The 25985-nt window shown below is 37.0% G+C and overlaps 1 protein-coding gene across 2 annotated transcripts in view; it reads right to left on the bottom strand.

The window, feature by feature from the left end:
* Positions 1–25985, bottom strand: part of erbb4a (erb-b2 receptor tyrosine kinase 4a) — a 91224-nt gene that overhangs the window by 19200 nt on the left and 46039 nt on the right. For both annotated transcript variants that reach the window (XM_047803646.1, XM_047803645.1), the window contains exons 2-9: positions 14426–14577; positions 10539–10725; positions 7028–7162; positions 5004–5069; positions 2934–3052; positions 1737–1878; positions 775–888; positions 29–155 (exon numbers count right to left, since the gene is read on the bottom strand). In XM_047803646.1, the coding sequence (XP_047659602.1) occupies positions 29–155; positions 775–888; positions 1737–1878; positions 2934–3052; positions 5004–5069; positions 7028–7162; positions 10539–10725; positions 14426–14577 (1042 nt within the window). The remainder of the gene's footprint in view (positions 1–28; positions 156–774; positions 889–1736; positions 1879–2933; positions 3053–5003; positions 5070–7027; positions 7163–10538; positions 10726–14425; positions 14578–25985) is intronic.

The raw sequence follows: 25985 nt of genomic DNA, 5'->3' as shown, positions 1-25985 counted from the left end.
GGGGGGGGGTTGCAGAAAAATTTCTAACCCTTTAATTCCAGTGACAAGGAAAATCAGGTTGCCGTTGATTTTGGTGCAGTTGATGAACTTTTCGATGTTGCTGGAGTCGACGGTCTGCGCCATGTGTAAACTTCCCGTCCCTATTCCGTCACACACTCAAATACACACACACACAAAACACACACACACACAACACTTAAAAACACACTTCCAGTCTGATCAGCACGAGAAAATAATTAGTTAACGTCAAAAAAGTAAAGAATTAAAATGGCATATTGATCACACTGTATTTTCCTGATTTTGTTCAAAATTTTTCTTTTCCATTTTGATTACTCAATATCCAATAATGTTATCGTTTCTATAGTAACAACTTAAAAAGGGACTTGGTGTATGGTGGATGTACAAGAAAACAGTGTGAAAACTTCATTATTTTTATTTCTAATCGTTTGAAACATTTTTAAATAAATGTATGACTAAACAAGCTACAGTAACTTACAAATGTACAAAGAAAAAAAAAACAAATAAATAAATAAAAGAGCAAACAAGCATAGAAAGAAGAAAACAAAGAAATACAATTGAATTAATTTAATAAAATGAAAACAAATGTAAAAAAAATTAACGAAACAAAATTAACAAATAAAACAAACTAACTAACTGACAACCTACAAAAGGTCTATAATCACTGGTTCTGTGTTTTCTGTAGTTTTCTGTAAGGGGATTATTTACCTCTAGCACTGTTTTATTCCTTTACTAAGTCGTATAAGTTCTACACACCTTTAGGACAGATGTCCGTACAGGGGACACACATCCTGACGTGGTTCTCTTCCATCTCCATTTTATTACTTGGACAGGCTCGAACACAGGAGCTGTGATCTACCACAAAGTTATCTAGAGGACAATTAAAGCATAAAATAAGGTAAAGTGTGTTCTTATTGACTAAAGCAGCACACAATTATACACAACAATTCAAAACAGCTAAACCACAAACAACAAAATATCAGAACAAAAAACATGACAAATCAAAACACAAAGAATAAAGAAAACTGAACACACAACAAATGAAATCAAAAACACAAAAGTAAATTAGAAAAGACCAAAATAAAAAAAAACTACGATCCAACTAAGTAAATGGACGATTGAACAAATATACAAACAAATAATACATCAGTTATAAGATTAATAAAGATAAGAACATGCAAATAAATCAATAAAGACAAACACATGAAAAAATTAAACAATTTTAAGTCAAATAAATAATATCAAGAATAAAATTTAAAAAAAAAATGAAAATAAAAATATTAATATAAATAAAAAAGAACACGTACAATTAATCAACGAACAAATAACCGAACAAAAAGCTTCATTAAATACCAAACATGAGCAAACAGACACAATAAAGGAGTAAATAATAACGGAACAAAAGGAAAACAAATAAATGTAATCTAGAAACAAAGTAAAAAGAATAGCCAAACAAGTGAATGAATAAAGCTAATAAATAATACATGTAACATATATATATATATATAAACATAAACTAAATTATTTAAATAAAAAAATAATGATGACACGAACAACAATACAATCACCAATATATAGAAAATTCAGCAAATAAATAAACAAAGCTACAATTAAAAATTTGTGCATGTTTAAAAAGAATGAACAAACAAAAGAACGAACGAGTGTGAATCACTCTCAATCACAGCGGGTTTATAAACATAAAATCCGGCGACACTCACATGGACATTTCTTGACGCAGAACGCTCCGTACGTGTATTTGGCGTTCGGATTGTGTTCGAGCTGGAAACTGGTGGAGTTGTAGATGAAAGGTTGAGGACACTGAGTCACACAAGCGCCACTGTCGTTAAAGTTCGTACAGGCCTGCAAAATGATTGGCTCTGATTAATGCTAATTATGTTGTTTGTTGTCGTTTTGTTTTGTTGAGTTTTGCAGTTTTTTAAAAAGCGCTTATGAGCAGCTAACAACTTGTATTATGGGAGATCTAAAAAAATATATACATGGATTTAGATATGCAAATAAATGCATATATTATATCTTAGATGTAAAACCTTACATTATGTAAGCAAGAGATTTTTTAGAAGCAAATTTTAAAACAGCTCAAATTCATCACAGTAATTTTACCACAATGAGAACCGAAAATGTTCGTCCCTCAGTAGTGAGCGGATTATAGAATAGCACTTGATCCAGTGCAGTTTGTTTTAAATAACGCACTTAAAAATAATGTGGAAGCCACAAGATTTCTAAAACTTGCATATTTGTTTTTGTTTGTTTGTTACTGTGTATGTTTTTATATATTAGTTTTCAATACCAATTTTATTTTTATTATACATTCTAACCAAAATATTAAAAAAAAATCAATATTTACTCTGTAAATGCTGTTAATTAACAAACAATAAATATGTTAATTAAAAATAAAGGTTTATTTGTTTTAATATGAACAAACAAACCTTTTAATGCATTATATTACTATTGTCTATAGAGTGCTAAAAGCAAGCACTGTTTATTTATTTGTTTGTTCCATTATCCTAGGGTTAAGCTTAGGGGTTAGGGTTAGGGTTAGATTTGTTTTTTGTTTTTGTGATTTGATTTGTGATTTGTTTTTTAGGTATTTATTCTATATTCTATATTTATTTATTTAATTTACAATTTATAAAGAATGTATGGAAAAATATAATATAAAATGAATGTATTTGTTTGTTAGTTTGTTTGTACAATCTGTACCATCAAATAACGTGATTACAGAAACAAAACAACCAAACTAATAAATAAATAAATAAATAAATAAATAAATAAATAAATAAATAAATATTGTTTGCTTGTGCTTGTTTGTTTAGTTTAGTCAGCATCGTAGTGCTGGTGCAATAACGCTGTACAGCAATGTGTTATATTATTAGTGTAAAAGAAAGAGGACGTACGAAGCAGTCGGTGTGTTTGGGTCCTAAACAGCCTCCAGCACACTCGCGGTGGCAGCAGTCACTGAGGTACGGACTGAAACAGCGACTGTCACACTGATCAGCACACACTGTCTTCGTTACTGACACACACACACACACACACACACACACACACACACACACACACACACACAGTCTTTGTTACTAATACACATCTCTCACTGAAGATTCTGTTTTTTTCTGAGACAAATGTTTCATAGCTACTCATTTCTAGTAACATTTTGCTTTAGCTACATCACGGCTACGTAACCCGTTTGTGACAAACGTTATAAACATTAGGTGCAGTGTTTTTGTTGTTGTTTTTAATTCCTGACTTAAGCCTTGGCCGTTGCGAAAAAGTCCCGTATAATATATCCCGTAGCTAAGGCACCTTTACCTCGAGATATATTTTTTCTTTAGATTTATTCCACCATGTGCTGTATAAAAAGAACTCCCTGTAATTATTGTAACTGTTTAAATACAGTCTGTCAGCCACATCAATATGTTTGTGGTTCTGGAACCTTCTCTCGACTTGAACTTGGTAAGTCCCTCTGTAATTATCGCCCATGATGTGATCCACACCTCCGATAGAGTTATCGGTGGAACAGGGACTCTGATTAGAAAAGCTGCAGGAGTCAAGAGGAGGCAACGTGTAGGAGGAGAAGGCAACGAGGGATGCGAGGAACTTGTCGTGCATTTTTTCAAAAGAGCTGCCAAGCGATCAGGCATTTTGCTCTGTGCCTCCATTCGATGGTTATTATACAGCTCTGGGGTTCATGATGAATGTGTCTGACATAACCTGTTTGTGTTTTTCCCCTTTAATGTAGATCTATCTCACAGCTCAGAGAAAGAGTTTTACCAAATAAAATCTCTGACACTAATACTGTAAGTGCTTCAGTAGAGAATGACATGGCTGTCCTTAGCTTTCAAAAACGTCCAAATGTTGATTACTTGAGCAAGGAAAGTTATTTAGAGTATTTCATACTTCTGAAGTGGCCAAAATTTTCTGCCTTTAACCGGAGTTTAAACTCCAAAAAATTCGCTCTTAAATATTACACAATGCAACATAAAAAAATTGGATGACATGAAACATAAATATAAAACTCAATTTCTACAGAAGATATCACATGGTAGAAGATGGTTCCATGATCCATTTATAGAATAGCACTTGATCCAACGTAATATCATATTACAGTATATTACATTTTGCATATTTTTTTTATTCTTATAGCAAATTCTCTTGTACGAATTATAAATAAAACTAGATTTGTAAAGTTCGTCACGACAAACTTTGATGTTTGTTTTGACGATGCAAGTATTCGCAAAGGCCGGTGCTTTTTGGAGGCGAGTGGACATAATGGTCAGTGTTACTTTTGGAAGCAAGTAGACAGAAAGCTAGGGTGCCAAAACATTTGGAGGTAAATGGAGATGAGGATGTGACGTCATCCGAATACTCTTGAGGATGTTCCCCCATTGTTCTGAGTGTTTTCATATGTCACATGCCCATGTTGTAAAAAGTTTTTTGATTTTGCATATTTTGGGGGCGGGGCTGCGGGACAACTGAAAGGCCAGTCGGTACACCAATTTAAAACTTTTTTCAGAGTATCACCCTAAAGGAGCTGGCCGAGCTTGGTGTAGATAGTTCGAACGCTTGCTGAGTTATAAACCTCCTAAGTTTATAATGGGAGTCTATGGGAAAAAAGGCCACTTTGAGACCCAGTACCGGAAGTACTGGTACTCGGATCGCTTAGGAAAGCAATAGCAACAAACGTCAGACCAGCGTCTACAACATATCCGAATTTGGTTCATGTGGCTCGAAAGCCCTAGGAGGAGTTACTCTTGATATTTTTTTGTCTAAGCTTAAATAGGAAAACAGAATGTTGGCTTCTACAAAGCCAACATAATGATAGCTTTAATTTATTCAATTTCATATGCACAGTTGTAGGGATATGTCGTATCCCATTCCGTAACCTTTAGCAAGCACTAAATTTGAACCATAATGACTGATAATGACTGTATATAATAAATAAATAAAAATTGATGAGTACTCACAGATTTGGCACTGATCCTCATGAGGACCCCAGCATCGTCCGTTACAATGTCGATGGCAGCGTCTGCCTGTGGAGAAAAGTCATGGACGACAACATCATGAAAGAAATTCATCACAAAAAAATAGGAGGTGTTAACATTTGTAGAAGGAGTCTCCAGTGTCAGAATGCTACGGTTGCTTTACTGGGAGACCACAAAGCATATAAGGTAAAAATAACATGCTGATACTTTTAATAGGTATTTCAAGCTCTTAGTCAGTGCTGTGTGTGTGTGTGTGTGTGTGTGTGTGTGTGTGTGTGTGTGTGTGTGTGTGTGTGTGTGTGTGTGCACAACCCTTGACAAAACAGAGTCTGTTAAAAATAATTACACTTCACTAAAGACCTACTTTAAATGTGCTTCGTAATTACTAGGCAGTCGATTACATACAAATGGCAGCGTAATTAGGGGAGAAAAACCGTCGAAATTAATTTAGTGTGAAAACAGTGTCAAGTACCATTTAACACCTATACACGTGGCTTATTAAAAACTGTAACTGTAAATATTACACAGGAAGTGCTGAATATTATTTTATGACTTAGCCTCATTAACTAATGAGAGGAGCCTTTAATAGTTTCAGACCAACTCTAATCTCTGCTACTGCTTATGTTTCCTTCCACTTTGTTGTAAAGGGGAATTTCTGTCAAAGGGAATTTTGGTTCCAAATTGTTTTGTCAAAAGGTTCCTTGAGATTCTACATAGAGTGTTTCAGGTTACGGATGTTAACCGGTTACATGAGAAACCAGTGTCTAGGGCACATGTGGAAACACTTCAATTCTACAGGAAGCGGGAGTTCAGGTGCATCGGCGAGACCATAAAAAGATGTCTACATCGCAGACTCCCCAGATTCTATTTGCCTGAAAGAGGACTTTTTGGGCATGCCTGATGTGTGGTTATGTGAATCATGGTCTTATATTACTGTATTCCTCAGTGAACCGGGACATATGCAACCTGAGATGTTCCCTTTCATGGAAACTCAATGCTGCATCATGGCATTGATGCTACGAGAACATCAATAGCAATACCACCATGCTGAAAAAGAATGCACTGGCACAGATAAATGTTGTCCAGGACCAGATCAATCCTGAAAGACCTGGGATCTTGGGTTTGGGTCCATGTCCAAACTGTAAAAACCCAATGAAAGTGCTTGCCAGTCACAGAAGGCACCATCCGGTCTGGGGTACAGACCATTCCAGAAGCAAATTTTAAGCAGTAAGAGTCTACACACAGTGCCTGAAGTTAAAACTAGTCAAACAACCGCTTATAGAGTCAGTAAGTTTAAGGGCTCAAAAACAGCCTCAGATACAATATGTCTCCCAGGACCACTAAAAGGGGTTCCACGAGCAGCATTGGTGGAAAGCAATGGCTCCTGGATGCGGTGAGGGATCAGCCGACTGCCGCTTAGCTACCTGATACTGTTAACACCATCAAATGAACACTAACAAACAATCCAGACTGAACAGACAAATCACGTCCTGAAGGCAAAGAAGCAGAAGACTCCATGACACAGATGCCCTTTTATGGTCTTGTTGACGTGACTGGACCACACAGTCACGTGTTTATGCATGACTTTGGACATAGAAGATGTTCAGTTGCTTTGTCATGGGCCCCAGAGGCTGTAGCTAATCCTCACAGATCACCGAAAAATCTCAACTCCATTACATCAGTGCAGAGACTCAATTCCAGATGTACCAGATCGGCAATATTCTTTTCACACCTTAATCATCAGAATTTCACCATATCTTCCCACCGTGGTTCAAACCCAATGCCTTTTCTTCTAGTTCCTGAGACCTACTGTACACAATAGCTCCTTTTACACAAAGATCCCATGAACTCATTGTAGTGAAGAGACTCATCACATTATCATAGCTCCAAAATCATCTCCATTTTTATGAATAATCATTCACTGATTCACATTTCACACAATTTCTCATTAATAAGAACGAATCAGTGACTTCATACAGATATGAGGTGTGCAGTATTTTACTCACATAAATAGCCACTGTTGTTGGACGGCACCACCAGAAGCTCGGCGTGAGGGTTCCTCATGATGTCCTGCCAGTGGATGGTGTCTGTGTGGCACAGGAACTTATTCTGATCCACATAAACACCACCGTTCAGGATCTCTGACGGGACATATATGTTAAAAACAATATCGATGGACGAGAATTCAGTTAAATTTCCTAAATTGATAAAAACAAGTTTTGTCAGTAAAGATGTTTTGTATAATGTATTGAAAACTGTCAACTTTTTAAAATCTAGCTTCAACATTGTCCAAACATACAACTTAATGGTCAGTAGGACCTACTAGCTAGTGCTAACAAAGTATGCAGATATAACCATAGCATTTACTATCACATGTTAAGATGTTAATTTTAAGATGCCAATAATGTACTGAATGGATCATTCATTCATTCATTCATTCATTCATCCATTTTCTACCGCTTATCCGAACTACTCGGTTCACGGGGAGCCTGTGCCTATCTCAGGCGTCATCGGGCATCAAGGCAGGATACATCCTGGACGGAGTGCCAACCCATCACAGGGCACACACACACTCTCATTCACTCACACACACACTATGGACAATTTTTTCCAGAGATGCCAATCAACCTACCATGCATGTCTTTGGACCGGGGGAGGAAACCGGAGTACCAGGAGGAAACCCCGAGGCACAGGGAGAACATGCAAACTCCACACACACAAGGTGGAGACGGGAATCGAACCCCCAACCCTGGAGGTGTGAGGCAAATGTGCTAACCACTAAACCACTAAGCCACCGTGCCCCCTTGAATGGATCATAATTATGCCAAATATCCAAATAGCCTTTTAGTTTCTAATCAGCAGTAAAGAAAGGAGTTCAAGACCCACCAATGTACACATGATGAATTTGCAACCGCTTCGTAAGGCCAGCGAGCCAAACTAATATTTATGCACGAAAGATTTGTTGTATCATATCAACAACTTATTAGGAGATTCAGGAAGAGTGCATCGGCTTGGCTGTTGGAGACTCATTAACATTTAAGTAGAAGTCAAGGCTGAATTATTTAAAAATGAATTAATGAACTCAACACCATGCATATGAATGAGTTTTCACTAAATCACACAGTCAAAAACGAGAAAAAGAGGACACATTTTAAAAAAAAGTGATTCTACTTAAAGGCAAGAGACTCTTTCTGCCATATACATGTATTTATGAGTGTAATATTACACTGTGCTGAAACTGATAAATGGATGGATGGCTCAATGAGTGGATTGATTAGAGGATAGATGACATACTGTATGGACAGATGAATAGGATGATTGATGGATCCATGGGAGAACGGACAATTGATTGGATCGAGCATTCAGTCAATGTAAGGATATCTGATGTGTGGCTAGATGGATAGAAGCATTGAGGGCTTGGTGAAAGGATGGACAGTTGGATCAATGGTATCTATGAAGAGATGGATGGATGATGGATGGATGGATGTACTGTATGTATCAGTGTTGGTTTGTTAGTGTGTATGTATATATGTATGTATGTATGAATGGAGAGATGGGTGGATGGATGGATGGATGGATGGATGGATGGATGGATGGATGGATGAAACTATAGATTTGTGCATGCATGGAAGAATAGATAATGAAAGTACCGTATGTTTGTGTGCATGTATGTAGAAATGAACAGGATTATGTATGGATAGACTTACATGTGGATGGATGGATGGATGGATGGATGGATGGATGGATGGATGGATGGATGGATGGATGGCTTGATGAAGGAATGAATGGATAATTGTATGGAACTATATATTTGTGTATGCATTGATGATTAGATGGAAGTACTGAATGTACTGTATGTGTGAATGTATGTTTAAATGGACAAGTTTATTAATGGATGGAAGAATGGACAGACAGGTTGACATACAGATTTTAGTATGGATGGATGGATGTTTGTTGGTTGATGGTTGCATGGTTGGACATGCAGAATAACAGAACTCATTTATATATTCAGGTATACTGAAATGTACATTCTAAGTTGTAATTGTATTTAAAAAGAAACTTCTTACCTCATATTCCAGTATTATTTAGTAGGAGGTCATTTATTTCCAGGATAAATTAAAGTGCATATTGTAGGTGGCATAGAGGTAATGTACCAATTCATTTTCCCCTAGCTTACCTTCAAGAAAGCAGTGAAGAAGAACCGGCACACGTTTAGCCCCATATGCTTTTTGGGCCTAATGTCCCATGTGTCGGTGTGCTTTGAGGAAATAAATGGTTGTCTTTCAGTCATTCATTTGACAGCTCGTTTATGGGGATATTGCACACTTTATGGAATTTGCCCGAGCTCATCGATCAAGCTGACAGCAAAAGCTGCTCTTTGGGCTTTTTTTTATTTATTTTTTTGTTGAAAAGACAACAAGTAACACGGACACCAGAAATAAGCAGGGATAGGGTATAAGTCTCAGCTACTTGTCTAAAAAATGTGCAGGTTGAGTAAAGAGATTCTTGTATACTTTATATAACACTGGTGTCTTCAATGCTGGATGGATGGAAAGATGGATGGATAGATAGATGGATGGATAGATGGATAGGAGCATTGATGGGAGGATGGCGTTGACCGATGAATAGATACACAGGATCTTGAATGGACAGGAGACTGGATGGATGGATGGATGCATTAAAATGTGTGGGTTAATGTAGGAGACTCCTGTATACTTCACTTCTTACAATCATTATACTGTATTTAATCATCTTTCATTTTATTTTGTCTTCTTATATTTTTTAGAATCAATATAGTTTGTATCTGCTCTAGTTTCTAGGTTTCCAGATCTTCTGCTTCTCATATATGTAGGTGAGTTTAAGCTTGTTATCATCAGCTTGTCATTTTGGATTTCACCAATGGATGAGTTTGGACCTAATCCATTGTACAGATTGACTCAGTAGATACATCCTGGTGAGCTCTTTGGAGAGTGACAGGTTCTTAACTTGGACTGGGTTGGAAATAGTGTTCTACCATGTTGAAAAATCATGAGATTCTTCCATATAATTTCTAGTAACTGAAAGACTTTGGATTGTACGTTGCAAAAGTTAGAAATGACGGCTGATTTAGATGAAAGACTAAATTCGTAACTGCATCGCTATGTTCAGGGTTCTCAAGGTACCGCAGCTCACGAAACATCCCATTAGAGCTAATAATTTATGCGGTAACAGTCTACTGCAAAGTGATTAGGGTTTCATTAAAACTACAAGTGTGTTCACCGAATCATTTGTTAACTGACGAATAATTGTAAGTGATTGAGAAATATACGACTTCTTGTCAGATCTTTAATTTGAAAGGTATAAGCACTGATTTACATGATTAAACCCTAAAGTACATTCTGTATTAATCAAAGATAAACATTCCCAATTACCACACAACAATTGATCAACAATTCACAATTGAAAAGATTACAGAGTAGTAACAGAGATAGAAACACAGACAGAGAAAATTATAGAATATCAAAAACTAATAAGTACCCGTGAGGTTATTGAAGCCGAGTTGGCGTAGACCAAAGTGTTCATCTCTTCTGTAGTTGAGGAAGATGGCCAGGGCGTAACGGCCTTCATATAGTTTGGCCCCACGGATGATGCGCAGGTTCTCCAGAGGCAGATAGTCAAACTGGTTCAGAGCCACCAGGACATATCCGGTCACCTCACGGATCGACTGCGTAAACACACACAGGAACAGTGTCAGGGATTTATAACTGTTGATGTTGATGTATCTGCCATATACTTTTGTAGGTGACAAACTGGAACATGTTTTGTATTTTCCAAAACACAAAATGTAACTACTCTCTCTCATCTTCTACCGCTTATCCAAAGTTCTCGGGTCACGGGGAGCCTGTGCCTATCTCAGGCGTCATCGGGCATCGAGGCAGGATACACCCTGGACGGAGTGCCAATCCATCGCAGGGCACACACTCTCATTCACTCACACACTCACACACTACGGACAATTTTCCAGGCATGCCAATCAACCTACCATGCATGTCTTAACCCCCGAGGCACGGGGAGAACATGCAAACTCCACACACACAAGGCGGAGGCGGGAATCGAACCCCCAACCCTGTAGGTGTGAGGCGAACGTGCTAACCACTAAGTCACCGTGCCCCCCTAAATGTAACTATATTCACCGTGCCCCCCTAAATGTAACTATATTAAATATTATATGTTGTTTTATAATTAATTTAAAATACTTTAGTGTTAACCCCGCTGCATCATGGATTATTTTCAGAGAACAGGTACTGATTATATGCATTAGCTACAACTGTGTACATTTACACCTCATATCAAATTGGAGGTCACAAAAACCAGAAGGAAAAACGTAGCTATTGTAAGTTCATGAATGTGCCCCCTTTTTTTTTTTTTTTTTGCAAAGAAAAGTTACACATACAAAAAGTTCCACGCCATAACTAGTGACGTGAAACTTCTGTCAGCGAGAATAGGCAAGGACTACAATTCCATGACACGGTGCACAATGCGTAAGAAAATTTGAACACCGCAGGCTGTAATTAGTCAGATTATACCTTACAGCTCCTGTAATTATCAAGTAAGAGGTTGGGTCGTGTCAAATTCGAGTGGGTTCCGTATGAAAATAACCTCCCTGGATGTAGCTTGTCTGCATAACAATAAAAATAAAAATATATAATTAAATTAAAAAAGAAATGGGTCACACTCTTCACTCTTCATGTTCATAACAATCCTGAACAAAGGGGATTTGCATAAACCTCGACAGTTCTGAGATGTATTATAAAAAGTTTTTTTTTAACTGGAAACAGTCTTTTATTTTGTGAGTCTGTGCCCAGGATTTATTCTACAACAGAATAAGAAGACTATTCTGCTGTCTGAGTCCATCTAAGTCATTCATTCATTCATTCATTCATTCATTCATTCATTCATTCATTTTCTACCGCTTATCTGAACTATCTCAGGTCACGGGGAGCCTGTGCCTATCTCAGGCGTCATCGGGCATCAAGGCAGGATACACACTGGACGGAGTGCCAACCCATCACAGGGCACACACACACACACACACACACACACACACACACACACACACACACACACACACAAACTATGGACAATTTTCCAGAGATGCCAATCAACCTTTTGGACCGGGGGAGGAAACCGGAGTACCCGGAGGAAACCCCCGAGGCACGGTGAGAACATGCAAACTCCACACACACAAGGCAGAGGCGGGAATCGAACCCCCAATCCTGGAGGTGTGAGGCGAACGTGCTAACCACTAAGCCACTGTGTCCCCCTCAAGTCAAAAGTTATATAAAAAAAATTTTTTAAGCTGAAAAATATATATTTTTTTTAAAACACATTTTCATTGTTTAGAATTTCTTCAGCACACAAATAAAAACATATTTATTAACAGATCTATTTATCATTTAATAAAAACGTTTTAGAACACATCACTTGCATGAAATGAAACACAAATGACTGCAATGTACTTGGAAATATGAATTACACTCACATTCAAATAAATAGTTATGACTTTTGGAAAAGGGGAGGAGTTTATTCCTATTCTTACATAAAGCCTTATATGCAGAATACAAAGTTTACCTTAACGCTGTTTTTCTTTATCATTTAATACAAAATTCAAACAATACAATCTCATTAGCCAAGCATTTTACCAGCCCAAAGAAAGCAACAGAACCTGCCACGTTAAACGTGTCTCTAATTTGAACCGAGTCACTTTAGAGGATTGTCAGGCCAGCGTCAATCTCTGCATCCTCTTAAGCTAATCAACATTTTTGCTACGTATCTGAGGAAATCAGCTTGGCATTCGGATTACATAGCTGACCGTGAGCTTGTATAAAGATGCACTAATTACAGCTGCTTGGAGAAGCGCCTCTTACAAAATTCATCGTGTTGCGACTGGATTCAAAACGAATCTCAAATGACTCTTTAAGGAAAGCAAGATGAGAGCGTCTTTTTTTTTGCTGCGAGAGGGGAAAAAACTAGCAAAGGGACATTAGAGGGTATTTTATGATGAAAGCTACTTTGATTTTGAAACAGCCAGCGTTATCAAAAGTGTGGATATTCGTTAAAAAAACAGGCTCGAGGAAGTTTGTGTTAAGTCTTAGAGGGGTGAAAATTCAGTGAGCTACTTGGGGAAAAAAAGTAAAAACATACATGTGTTTAGTTTTTTTGCAGCATGTACTGTATTATCAAATGGTTTAATATCCACAGCAGGGATTTCAAGTTATGAAGGTTAAAAGATGTCCTACTGAAGTTCAACATTGTTGGTTCACTGATCATGTGGCTTATATGAAGATATACATCTTCATCTATCATTACAGGGCAATTAGTAAAAAATCAAGCTTCATGAAAAATCGAGTTAAAGTATAAATCCAAATGCAGACTTCAGGTTGCCGTAAACGATCATAATCACTCTGTTTAATTTGGTTCAACAGACTCATGCTCCTGCTTTGTCATCAGTGCTTCTGTGAAGCTTTGACCATCTCTTGGGCTCATGACAGGAATATAAACATCGCTTCTCAAATAGCAGTCTGTGTTTCAGTCTCAGCGAAATCCTCAAGGACAGCCAAAGTGGGTCATGCTCCGTTAAAGATGGCCGACCATTTCTGTCGTGCTTTGATTCAAATCCCCTTTGTACTGTTGTAAGTACTCTGCTTCAGAGAATAACATTAATTAACTGGACAACAGACTGGGCAAGATTAGGTCACTCTGGTTTAATCATGTTCATCAAATATTTTGCACAATATAGACAATAAAAATCTCCATCTCCGGTTGCACAATAGCTCCAGGGATGTGGGGTACATTCTCAGCTCCACCCTGTGCCCCCTCTGGGTACTCTGGTCTCCCCTAGTCCAAAGACATGTATTGTAGGGTGACTGACATCTTTAAATTGCCCATAGAAAATGGATGGATGGATGGATGGATGGATGGATGGATGGATTTGCCTATTGTCATATTAGAGATTTCATTGTTTATAATTTGTGTTTAGAGCTTTAAGCTTAGAAAATTCAGTGTTTACAGGTTACATTTTTCCATGAAAGAAACTGAAGTTAGAGTTGTTTAAAGGTTGGGATGAAACTTTAAGAGGTTTAGTGGGTTTAGATCGTAGGGTTGAGGTTCATTCATTCATTTTCTATCGCTTATCCGAACTACCTCAGGTATGAAATATTTCAGGTTTTTCTTAAAGGGTTAAAAATCAATTGCTTATTCATCTTTCGGTGGCAGGGCAAAAATGGAGTGATTCACCTTTAAGTTTGTTGAAGTTTGTTTGATGAGCATTAACCCTCATGAGAATAAATTCATCTTGAGAAATTCAAGGTTGTGCTTGGTTATGTTTAGTGCTCAGCATTTGGGGAAATGTTGGTGTGACTCACCTTGAGAAAGTTCAGGTTGCGGTTCCGCTCGATGCTGGTGATTTCCAGGTTTCCCATCACCACTTCACAGTTCTCATAGAACTTGCGCAGGGTGTGGTAGTGCTGGTCCAGATCTGACAGGGTGCTGAGCTTGTTATCGGTGCCCTCACACACTGCAAAACATAGAATGATTTTGGTCAATATGTAGAATTATTTCTATACAGTAGAAGCAAGTAGACAGTGACTCTGAGCATTCTTTTGCCTTTACCATGGTTTAGACCATGGGTGTTGTATCTTAACCACAAAAGGCTGAACGTGGGTCCAGAGTTTCATTGCAATCGAGCTGGATCCACACCTGATTCCACCTGATTACTCAGTTGATCTTCGCATTTCATAAACTCAGGTGTGGTTTCTGCTTGGATGGAATGAAAACCTGTAAATGCATCGGTCCTTTCTTTCTAGGATTGGATTTTGACTACAACAGAGAGACTGGTTATGAAACTGCTTACAGCTGGATGTTCTATTCCACTAAATGTAACGATAAAGGAATACAAGTACCTGTTGTTCTCCAACAAATAGAAAATCAACAGCTAAATTGTTGTCAAATTGTTATATAATAACAAGAAATAAGGGGAATAAAACATTTCAGAACATGCTGTTTTTTAAGCAAATGTTTCACTCCTCATTCCTCAGAAAAAACAAAATTGGCCTGAGGCCTTCACTTTCTCCAAAATCAACTCTGCTTGACATGATGCTTAATTAAACACACTTCTTTCCACACACCACACATCTTTCTCCGGCTGGCCAGAACCATCTGCTTGATCAGTTGGCCTACATCAGAACACCAGAGAGTGTGTGAAAATGTACGCATGTGTCAAGATCAATTCCATCCCAGCACCAATGCACTCATGTATGCTGTTATGTAGAGAGTGAGAGACAAATCTTATCTGAACACCACACGCTTACATACAGCATTGTTTCCTACGTGCCAGTTGGCAGCCGTCCTTGCTGCATCCCATCGATATGTCTATCGGACTACACCAAAGCTTTGTCTTCGATTCACAAGAATGGAGTGAAAAACTCAATATGAGTAGGTGCCAATATTGCATTTATAGCCAAAACAACTTGTATATATAGCCAAAACAACTTGCATACAGTATATAGCCAAAACAACTTGTATATATAGCCAAAACAACTTGTATATATAGCCAAAACAACTTGTATATAGCCAAAACAACTTGCATACAGTATATAGCCAAAACAACTTGTATATATAGCCAAACAAGCAGCAGCATGATATTAGGAATGAAGGAAATAAAGGAGGAAATAGAGAGTACGATATGTGGCTTTCTTTAAGACAGCAACTCTGTCTTTTCAGTCCCTAAACACCACTGATACAAACTAGGTTGGGTTTATCAGAAGAAGAAGCAGCCTCACTTTATCACATATACACATATCTTCTCTTTACATATCTCAACTGAAGCTGGGGTCAACCATGTAACTGCATCCTCTAAGCAGAGAAGGTTAAAGGCATTGCTTACAGGCTAAACAGTGGCAGCACTGGGACTTAAACCCATGACCTTCTGAACCAAGAGCTATAACTTGAGCTATGATCACCAGTTGGATTCATGAAGCATCCCAAAGTTCAAGGAATAAACCAGTTATTATGTTGTTATGCTGTTCTAGGAATATCTAAGGAAAATAAAAGTTGCCAAGAAATTACTTTTTAATTACAATTCAATTTGGACCTATTTCATTCAGAAACAAGAATTTAGAAAGCACTTGGATTATATACAAACTAGTCAAAGTTTGACAACAGTTTCACACCACTGCTGAAACTAAATAAACCTAAGACTACCTAGTTAGCTATGGTAAACAGTGACGACATAAACAATCATATTTTACTTACTTTTGTGAGGATGTCCTGATGGTGTTTAAATATGTAATTGTGTTAAATAAAGCAACATATTCCAGCAATGAAGAGATTCATGTGCAAAAATATTCTGGTCACATAACCACAACCTCATGCCTGGAAACAGGAATAGTACACAGAAAGTTTTTCACCCAAAAACACACAGACAAGCAACGCTAACTAGCTGCTACTGCAGAGAAAGTCTTGCCAGGACATTTATTTTTATTCTACAGTACATTTGATTGGATAATCATGCATAGATCACCTAGTGGTCAACAATGGGAACTGCAAGAACAGTTAATAGAGGCCTATTGTGGCCGAAATCCTGCTTAGTACAGAGAGACCTTCAGTACAAGGTTGTCAATGACAGGTTGCCAGGTTGGTGATTTTATGCCAGATTGGGATTGTTGAAATTGTTTTGTTTGTGTAACACCCAGTGGATTCATCTCACAATACCTGTACTTTTGCTTGGAAATACAAAAGTCCAATTATTTTGTTAAGAGCAAAAAACATTATTTGGGTTTTTAAAGAAAATAAAATAATCATACCACTTTTTATCTTCCAAAACACTTCTAGCTTACTTACACCAGCTGAAAAAGTTCAACATAATACAATAAATTTCCAGGATATTTTTGATCAAAAAATACGTTCAAGTGTGTGTGTGTGTGTGTGCGCGCCTTGGTTCTTGAGCCTCGTGAAAGAAACCATCTTCAGAAATCAATGGCTTCCACAACCTTGATGCAAACAAATGGGCCACAGGATGGCTTTAATCATACAAATGCACCTCAGCTTATTATTGCACGAATCAATAATAATTATCTTCAATGGGCGGAAGAGAGACGTAAATAAGAAGACACAGTGACATTTATGGAACATCATACAACAACCAAACCATATTCTTTTTAACAGCAGAGGTCACAGGAGTAGTCCAGGAAAAAAAAAAAAAAAAAAATCTAAATTATCTAGTGTTCACTTTTAATCATGCTCCTTTAATCAAAGGAGCATGTGGAGGATTAAATTGAGCAAATAATCCACCAATAAGCTCTCACATTGCAATTATCTCAAGGTATGGAGAGATTACTTCCTTAAGAAGAAGCAGGCCATAATTAATTGTATTAATTAATACAAATGCACATGTTTGAGAGGAAATAGTTCCCTGAATGGTTCTAATAACAAATGTAGAAGTCATTGAGGGGGATTGTGTGTGTGTGTGTGTGTGTGTGTGTTTGTGTGTGTGTGTGTGTGTGTGTGTGTGTGTGTGTTTGTGTGTGAGTCAGTTGGCACAGATCGACAACACCATCCGACGTGACGGCCTCGGGAAATGAACCCCGCCAACTGCACTGAAGTGTAGAATTCAGAGTGGAAATAAAATTTCTTTATTGACTACAATAAAACAAGAGAAAATCATGCTAAGCCATGCACGGTAAAAGCTGAAATGTTGCCATTTCTTCCGAAATGAATAACAACACTACCGTGACATCATTCACCTTCATAACAAATGATAGATACTGTGTGCATAAGTATTCACCCCCTGTGAACTTTATTATATAGTGGTACGATGAGGACTTGAAATCAGCGTAATCAGGATTAGATATTCTGTGTCTACACGAAATGGAAAGAAAATCCTATATAGTCTGCAGAATAATCAGAAACAAATCTGAAAGAAATCACATATGATTGCATAAAAGTATTCACCCCCTTCCTGTGAAACATTGAAATTTGCTCTGGCAATATCAGAAGACACATTTGACCGACGCCCCTTTTCCAGTGCATCTTACATTATCTCATTTTTATACAGCTGAGCAATTGAGGGTTAAGGGCCTTGCTCAGGGGCCCAACAGTGGTAGTTTGGTGGACCTGGGATTGAACTCACAACCTTCTGATTGCTAACCCAGCACCTTAACCACTAGGCTACCACATGCATCACAGTGTAAACTCACCTCTTATTAGAATTCAGTGGAATTTGTTTTCATTATGAAGATCAGTGAGTTATCAGCAAGTCCAGAAGAAAGTACTGGAAAAAGTATTAGTATAAATCGGCATTACATCCACCATAAAAAGTGGAAAGAACACAGCACCCTGCCTAGAGGACGCTTTCCACCAGTGACCGTGTAAATAAGGGATAGGTCAGAGAAGCAATAAAGAGGCAAAGAAGAACCGTTTACGTGATGCTACCACCACCGTGCTTCATAGAGGAAATGGTTTTCTCAGCGTTCTTTGTTTTTAACATAGCACTTTGTGTAAACATGCAATTCTGTACGTTTTCTGAGCGTATTTCAGCTATCACCAACGTGATGGTGTTCTGTGGGTTGGGTCTATGGTTGAAAAACTTTAGATGTTTAACAGAATATATTTTCAGGTACATAAAAATATGAAACATAATTCAGTTGAGGAAAACCTTTCAGAAAACAAAAAAAAACATGTCAAAGTCTTTATATAAAGGTTTCCCCAGGCCATGATACACACCAATATATAAATATCGAACCCCTTTGAGAAGATCTGGATCACATTCAGAGAAAAAAATATCACCTGCTCCCACTGTGTGTATAAGAATGTTTTTGAACATTTTCATCTCTTTCCCAAAATGATACCCTGCTGATAATTTATAGCACGAAATGATGTGCTCAGAATTGCTTCTTGTCTCAATTCTGGGCATTAAACAGCTCCTGAGCTATAAAACCAAGCAAACAAAAAGTCATGGCTAAGTGCTCCCAGAATATTCATCAGCCAACAGCATTAAGAAATCAAATAAGTCATGGTGACGAAGCACGCGACACGAAACGTGAGCAGCGAGGTAGGTTCTGACAAGGTCATTATAAGCGCTACAATCAGGAACCTGCTTAGCATAAATCCGCAGACATAATGCTAAATTCAATTTGTTTGAGGCATGCTGTCAAATCCCAATGGTTCATTCGCTGGAAACGTTTAGCAGACGCAGAGCACAACCAGAGAGCAAAGGTCAGGCTAAAGAGGGATTTTTTTACTCCCATGGATACAGCAGCTCCATGCCGTCTTTCGCATCGAAACAAGTTAGCATGCTGATTGAAAACGTACAAAAAATTTTACTGTATCAACAAATACAAGTTTCTTTGTTGAATAAGTAGCGGTACGACATACAAACCGTGGGTTAAACATTTGAACAAAATCTGTAAGTTGTTTGCAGGCAACAAAGTAAACAAGTTGTGGCTCAATAGGTTAAGGCTGTGGCTTGTTGATCAGAAGAATGGGGTTCTAGCACTGCCAAGCCACCACTGTTGTGCCCCTGATTAATAACCCTCTCATCTTCAGGAGCTGACACTCTGCTTGGACCCAAACTTTTTCAAATCAACCCTTTCTGACCAATCAGAATGCAGAATTTGAGAGCCGTATGCTAGCATAGTTAGGCTTCATATATTATTGTCAATGTACTATGCATATTTTATGTTGACAATTCCACAATTTACAAATATTATTTACAAATTTGTTCGAAAGTTTTATCAGCGGCTTTATTGCGTGTATGTGTAAAACAAGTCAATGTGGAAAAATTCAAAGGTTTTAAACAAATGAAGGTTAATTCAAAAAAAAAAAAGTAGCTACTAAGTTAACTGACCTTCAAGCTCATGCTATTAAATATCACAGTGTGTTCAAGGCCTGCTGCACTTCTGAATATAAATTTGGCCCTGACTCTGAATGTATAATCGCGAAATTAAATCCACGCGGACCAGTCCATGGTTTTTACAACATGTACTCCGCCATTTTATATAAATGAGCAATTTCGGCTAATAGCAGCTCATCAAAGCGGTGTGATTAGCCTGAGTTCATTCATCCCTTCAACCTTTCAAAACCGATCTAACATGAAAGTCTGAATAACCTCGGGCTAATCACGACTCTTTATTACCATTTGAATGAAATATATCGGTGTCAGAACCAACTGTGGGGGAGGGGGGAATTATAAAGAAAAGAAAAGAAAAGAAAAGAAAAGAAAAGAAAAGAAAAGAATTTATAAGAGAGTGAAATATTTTGTTGTACAATCCCACCGCTCAAACATCGCTAAACACGCTGTGACTGTTTCGGTAAACTTCAAGAAACCCTCAAGAATAAGAAAATATTTGTGGCTAAGCTAAACACATTCTAAGAGTAGATGTTGAGCATATTTTAATATATATCAAATATATATATATATATATATATATATATATATATATATATATATATATATATATATATATATTTTTTTTTTTTTTTTTTTTGTTGTTGTTGTTGACAAAATCAAATACAAGTAACAAAAAGATAAAAATATACAACTGAAACATTGACAGTTGACACTTAGAAATATCAATTGTTTTTACATTATACTAAAATTAAAAATATGATATCTAATATAATTACATGTAAAGCTTTACTTAATATTTTTAAAACAGACTGGCAGTTTATCAATTTCATCCAAAATATTTAAGGATTTGCTAGAAAAATTGGTTAATTTTTATAGCCTTTATTTAATCTCCAATGAAAATAAAACTTTAATGGAACTAAAAATAATAATTAAATATTATACATAATATACTCAAATAAAATCCTTCAAATCTTCAAAAAAAAACTTTTATTGATGGTGTATATCAATTTTATCTATTTTTTTTAATATTTAGGGATTTAAACACTACTACAAAGTCCCACATCTGCAATCAGGCCAGTTTAGAAAAAGAAAAAAAAATGTTCAGAGAGACATAAAACTTTTGATGTGTTGGGTTTGAACATTCATAAAATCATAAACAAATTATAAAAAAAAAAAAAAAAAAAAAAAAAACACTTACAAAGCAGAATTGTTGTCACATTTTCAACAGAAAGAGAAACGTATGTTTTCTCTTTATCTTGTATTATCATTTAATATTGATATGAACTGATGAGGTCACATCAAGAGAATAACCCTTTTACCTATACGATAATCTGAAAGCTAATTATTTATTTAAAACAATAAGTAAACTATTAGAAAGTCTTTAATGTGATTAACCTGTTAGAATCGATGCTAGATTGCTAATACTGAGTGAAATGCAGTACAGAAGAAGAAGAAGAAGAAGAAGAAGAAGAAGAAGAAGAAGAAGAAGAAAAAGAGATGGCCTGGAGATGTGTTGAGACGTTTTGTAAATATAGATTCAAAATTTTGCAAATTATAAAAAAAAACGTTTCAAAACTGGAAAAAAACAGCACAGCTCATGTACATAGTTATACGATTAGAATTAATGATGCTTATTTATTTGCAATTAAGACCATTTAATAATTTATCATTCAAATTTTCTTTTGAGTGACAAACATGTAGCTATGTGCAAAAGTTAGCGCCCCCTCCAAATGTTTCTCCAAAAACATTTTCCATGATCATTTGTGCACCTTCTTACAATAAGGACTACATATCGCAGCAGTTTGAGTGCAAGTTGGCATTATTTATTAGCCCACTTTAAAGTTTGCATCCCTGCTGACCTGCTCTAGTTAATTTACGTAAATGTTCCTCATTAAGGTGCCTGACTACTGAAACCACTTAACACATTTTTAAAGCGGTCAGGGAATAAGGAAAAGGCTTTCGCAAAATTATTGACCTTTCACAGAGCTAAAGAAGGGGTTAGAAGGTTTAAATAAGTTTGAGAGACCAAAATGTGGTAATGTGGACAAAAAATATTTGGAAAAATTATTTGTCGCAAACAACTACACGACTCCTTGAGTCCAGCTCGTTTCTTGCAAATATAACATTTGGCTAATTTCTGTAAAGGAAATGACATAACTGCAAAGAGAACAGACAATTAAATACATAAACGATCACGTTACACCTCCAAGCATGTGATTGGTCACTCTAAACTGATTAATTCTAGGAATTCATTCACCATTCAAGTCCTACATCTTCTATCTCTTTATTCTTTTCTCTTTGTAAACATGCAGTACAACAAAATAATTATTTTCTTTCTTTGTTTATGTAGTCCTACACCTCTGTAGCTGAGGCCATCCAGGATCTTCTTTCTGTTTTCATGATAAGGATCATGAAATTTTAATAGCGCCACCTGCAGTACCGGAGCACCGAGATTTTCTTTCCACAACCCTCACATGCCATGTTCTCATTAAATAAAATATGATGCAAATGGAAGCCAAGTGTGACTTCATTTCGTTTGCGTTCCCAACCCAGAAACCGTTCTCTTCGTTGTGATGAACATTTTCACATTTCAAACCCTTCATTTATATTTTCTTGGTGAAGTCAGCAAGAGATGAGTGCTAAGTGTGTTGAACGTCCCTGAGCTCAAATATAAGCAAAGCTGTCGGTCATATTGCATGAAAAAGTGGAGTAGAATGTGTGTGTGTGTGTGTGTGTGTGTATGTGTGATTCGATATGACTGATAGCTTCCTGTCAATGAGGTTGCTAAATTTTTATATACTAAATGAGATTTCAATGGTGACTTTTACAGTAAAATTGAGATATAACGGGATAGAAAATATGGACCGAAAAACAATTAAAATTTTTCCTTTGCTTAAATGCAAATGTAGTATTTTTTTTTTTTTTTAGCGATTCAAGTTCATGAATAAGGGGGCATGGTGGCTTAGTGGTTAGCATGTTTGCCTCACACCTCCAGGGTTGGGGGTTTGATTCGCGCCTCCGCCTTGTGTGTGTGGAGTTTGCATGTTCTCCCCGTGCCTCGGGGGTTTCCTCCTGGTACTCCGGTTTCCTCCCCCGGTCCAAAGACATGCATGGTAGGTTGATTGACATCTCTGGAAAATTGTCCGTAGTGTGTGTGTGTGTGTGTGTGAGTGAATGAGAGTGTGTGTGTGCCCTGTGGTGGGTTGGCACTCCGTCCAGGGTGTATCCTGCCTCGATGCCCGATGACGCCTGAGATAGGCACAGGCTCCCCGTGACCCGAGAAGTTCGGATAAGCGGTAGTAAATGAATGAATGAATGAAGTTCATGAATAATCCTAGTGGTACTAATGACATCAGCTGTTGGTTTTAAATAAACAAAATGTTTTCTACATATTAAACAGCTTATAGAATAACACTTGATCCAGCACATCTTATAATTTCACTCGTCTGCTATGTCTTCACTAGTCCTCCATTTAGCAATTTCTCTGAAATGTTGCCTTTGTCTCCTTTGATGTCCTCCACGCAAAATTATTTATTGATTTATGTAATAAAAATTGCATTGTTTTTGGTGTATTTACAACCAAAACATAAAAGTCAGAATGAAATATTTCACTATAAATGTACCACAGTCTGATTATGATGTGTTGTGTGTCGAACAAATTGCGATTCAGTAAAGATTGAAATACTTCCCAAGTTCACACATAGGCGAAAAGAACTATTTATATTCCTCCTGAACTCCAAATGCTCCGTTCCTTTGAGCTTATCGCTCTCGAAGTGCCGTCACGACGCACAATGCAAGCATCATGAACCATGAAGAAACGAACCAATCCATAGCTCAATCTGTCCATTAACCGTCCGGGAAAAAAAAAAGACCTAATGGAGGATTTGTCCGAGTGTGCCTCGACGTGACATGTTTTGTGTGCCTGGACAGTTCAATGAGCCTTCGCATCTGGAGAATGGTTTCAGATACAACAAAGTCAGTCCTCTTTAAAAATGAATCAAATAACTATGCTGTCTTGGGGCCTTCCAGTTCTTTGTGGTTCTTTCCTTTGTTCCTCTCCAGAATGTTCCTGCTTTGGATCGGCTCTGTGAGCTTCACTCATGACTTCTTTGTGGTGTCATGTAATATATGTGTTTATATGTAAGAGAGAGAGAGAGAGAGAGAGAGAGAGAGAGAGAGAGAGAGAGAGAGAGAGAGAGAGGTCCTTTCACATTAATATTCCTTTAGGTTTACATTTCATAAATCCATATTCCGTCACTTATTCCCTTTTTTTAATTTTGTTTTTATATTGCATCATCAAGGAGTCAATTACTGTATGTAGTTGGAAGAATCGTTTGGGCAAGAATCAATTAGAATGTTTTTAAAGGTTGACAGGAATCAGCTAGATAGATGGAAAAAATGGAAGAATTGGAGATTTGAAGATTAAAGAATCAATTTGAAGTATCAATTAAATACATGAAGGAGTCAACTGCATAGCTAGAGGAATCAATTAGGTGGATGGAGGAGATGGGTGAGGCGACTCAGTAAATGGAAGAAAAAAAATTGATTGACAGAAGAGTAATTAGAGGAGTTAAGTTAGGTAATTGGAGGAATTGTTTGGTTAGATGGTGGAATCAATTAGTAAGATGAAAGAATCAATTCAGCAGAACAAAGAGTCAAATATGATAACTAAGGAATCAATTTGGGGGATGACGTTAGGCTAGGTAGATCAGGTGGGTAAATGATGAAATCTATTTGGTAGATGAAAGAATCTATGCGGTCTCTCAAAGAATCAATTAGGTAAAGTAAGGAGTCAAATAGAAAGATGGTAATATCAGAGCAGTAGGTGGAGGAATCAATTAGCTAGATAAGGAAATCAGTTAGGTAGTTAGGTGAATCAAGTAGCTGATAAATGAATAAATGGAGGAGTTCATTTTCATGCAGTAGCTTGTTATAAAAAAAACCCTGGCATGTCACAATATTTGACATTATTTTAGCCTACAAATTTTCATCTTCACCAACAACTATTAGGGTTTCCATCCACCTTAATGCAGGCAACAGTAATGATTTAGTAAAGCCATTATCTCCTTCTGTCACTGTCTAATGTGTGTGTCGTCGGTGTGAATCCAGTCCTGATGTCTGCTGACAAGTGGATGGTGAACGTCTCGCTCTCTGCCAGTGCTTCATGTGTAGCTGTCTCAATATGCATATGGTGCCTCAATTAGGCCAAATCCTCTAATATCATGTGCAAAAATACCAAGCCAAAGTTCTGAAGCTTTTTGAATTCCACATGCAAGTTATAAAAGAGTGTCTCATCAGACAATGTACAGTATAGCTTCATAATAAAATAAATAAATAAATAAATAATAAATAAATAAATAAATAAATAAAACACAACGTTTTAAGAATTTAAGATTTTTATGCTTGTCTTGAATATGTACCTTATTCATTTCTCCTTCAATACATCCTTTACTTCTTCTATAATTGATTCCTCCACACACCTATTTTGATTCTCCCATTCACCAAATCGATTCATTCATCTACCCAACTGGTTCCTCCATCTACATAGCCAAATTCTTCCATTTATCTTATCAACTCCTCCATCTAGTTAAAACCATGTTTTATCCATGCACGTCACTGAGTCTTCTCTCTGAACAAGTGGTTTCATTATTTGATTTTATAATTTATCAAATCAACTCCTCCATCAATCAATTTGATTCATTCATCTAACTCTTTCATTCTTCTATCTACATAACTAATTTCTTTTAATTGATTAGCTCAAATTATTACTTCTATAGGCATGACTGGGTTAGTGACTCGCCTTTGCATCTACAGTATGTGTGTGTGTGTGTGTGTGTGTGTGTGTGTGTGTGTGTGTGTGTGTGTGTGTGTGTATACCAAGGGTTAGTGGTTTAAGACTGTTTTTATCTTAATGTTAGTAGTACTGAGGACAGTTTATTCCCAAAGCACTATTGAAACCAATGACAAGTGTAAAATACCTGAAACACACACACACACACACACACACACACACACACACACACACACACACACACACACACACACACACCCCTAAAGAGTCCTTGACTTCCTCTTTA

The sequence above is a fragment of the Tachysurus fulvidraco genome, chromosome 18 (genome assembly GCF_022655615.1).
Source record: "Tachysurus fulvidraco isolate hzauxx_2018 chromosome 18, HZAU_PFXX_2.0, whole genome shotgun sequence".
Lineage (NCBI taxonomy): Eukaryota > Metazoa > Chordata > Actinopteri > Siluriformes > Bagridae > Tachysurus > Tachysurus fulvidraco.
The sequence above is the reverse complement of the archived record's forward strand: the minus strand, read 5'-3'. Positions and strand labels throughout refer to the sequence as shown.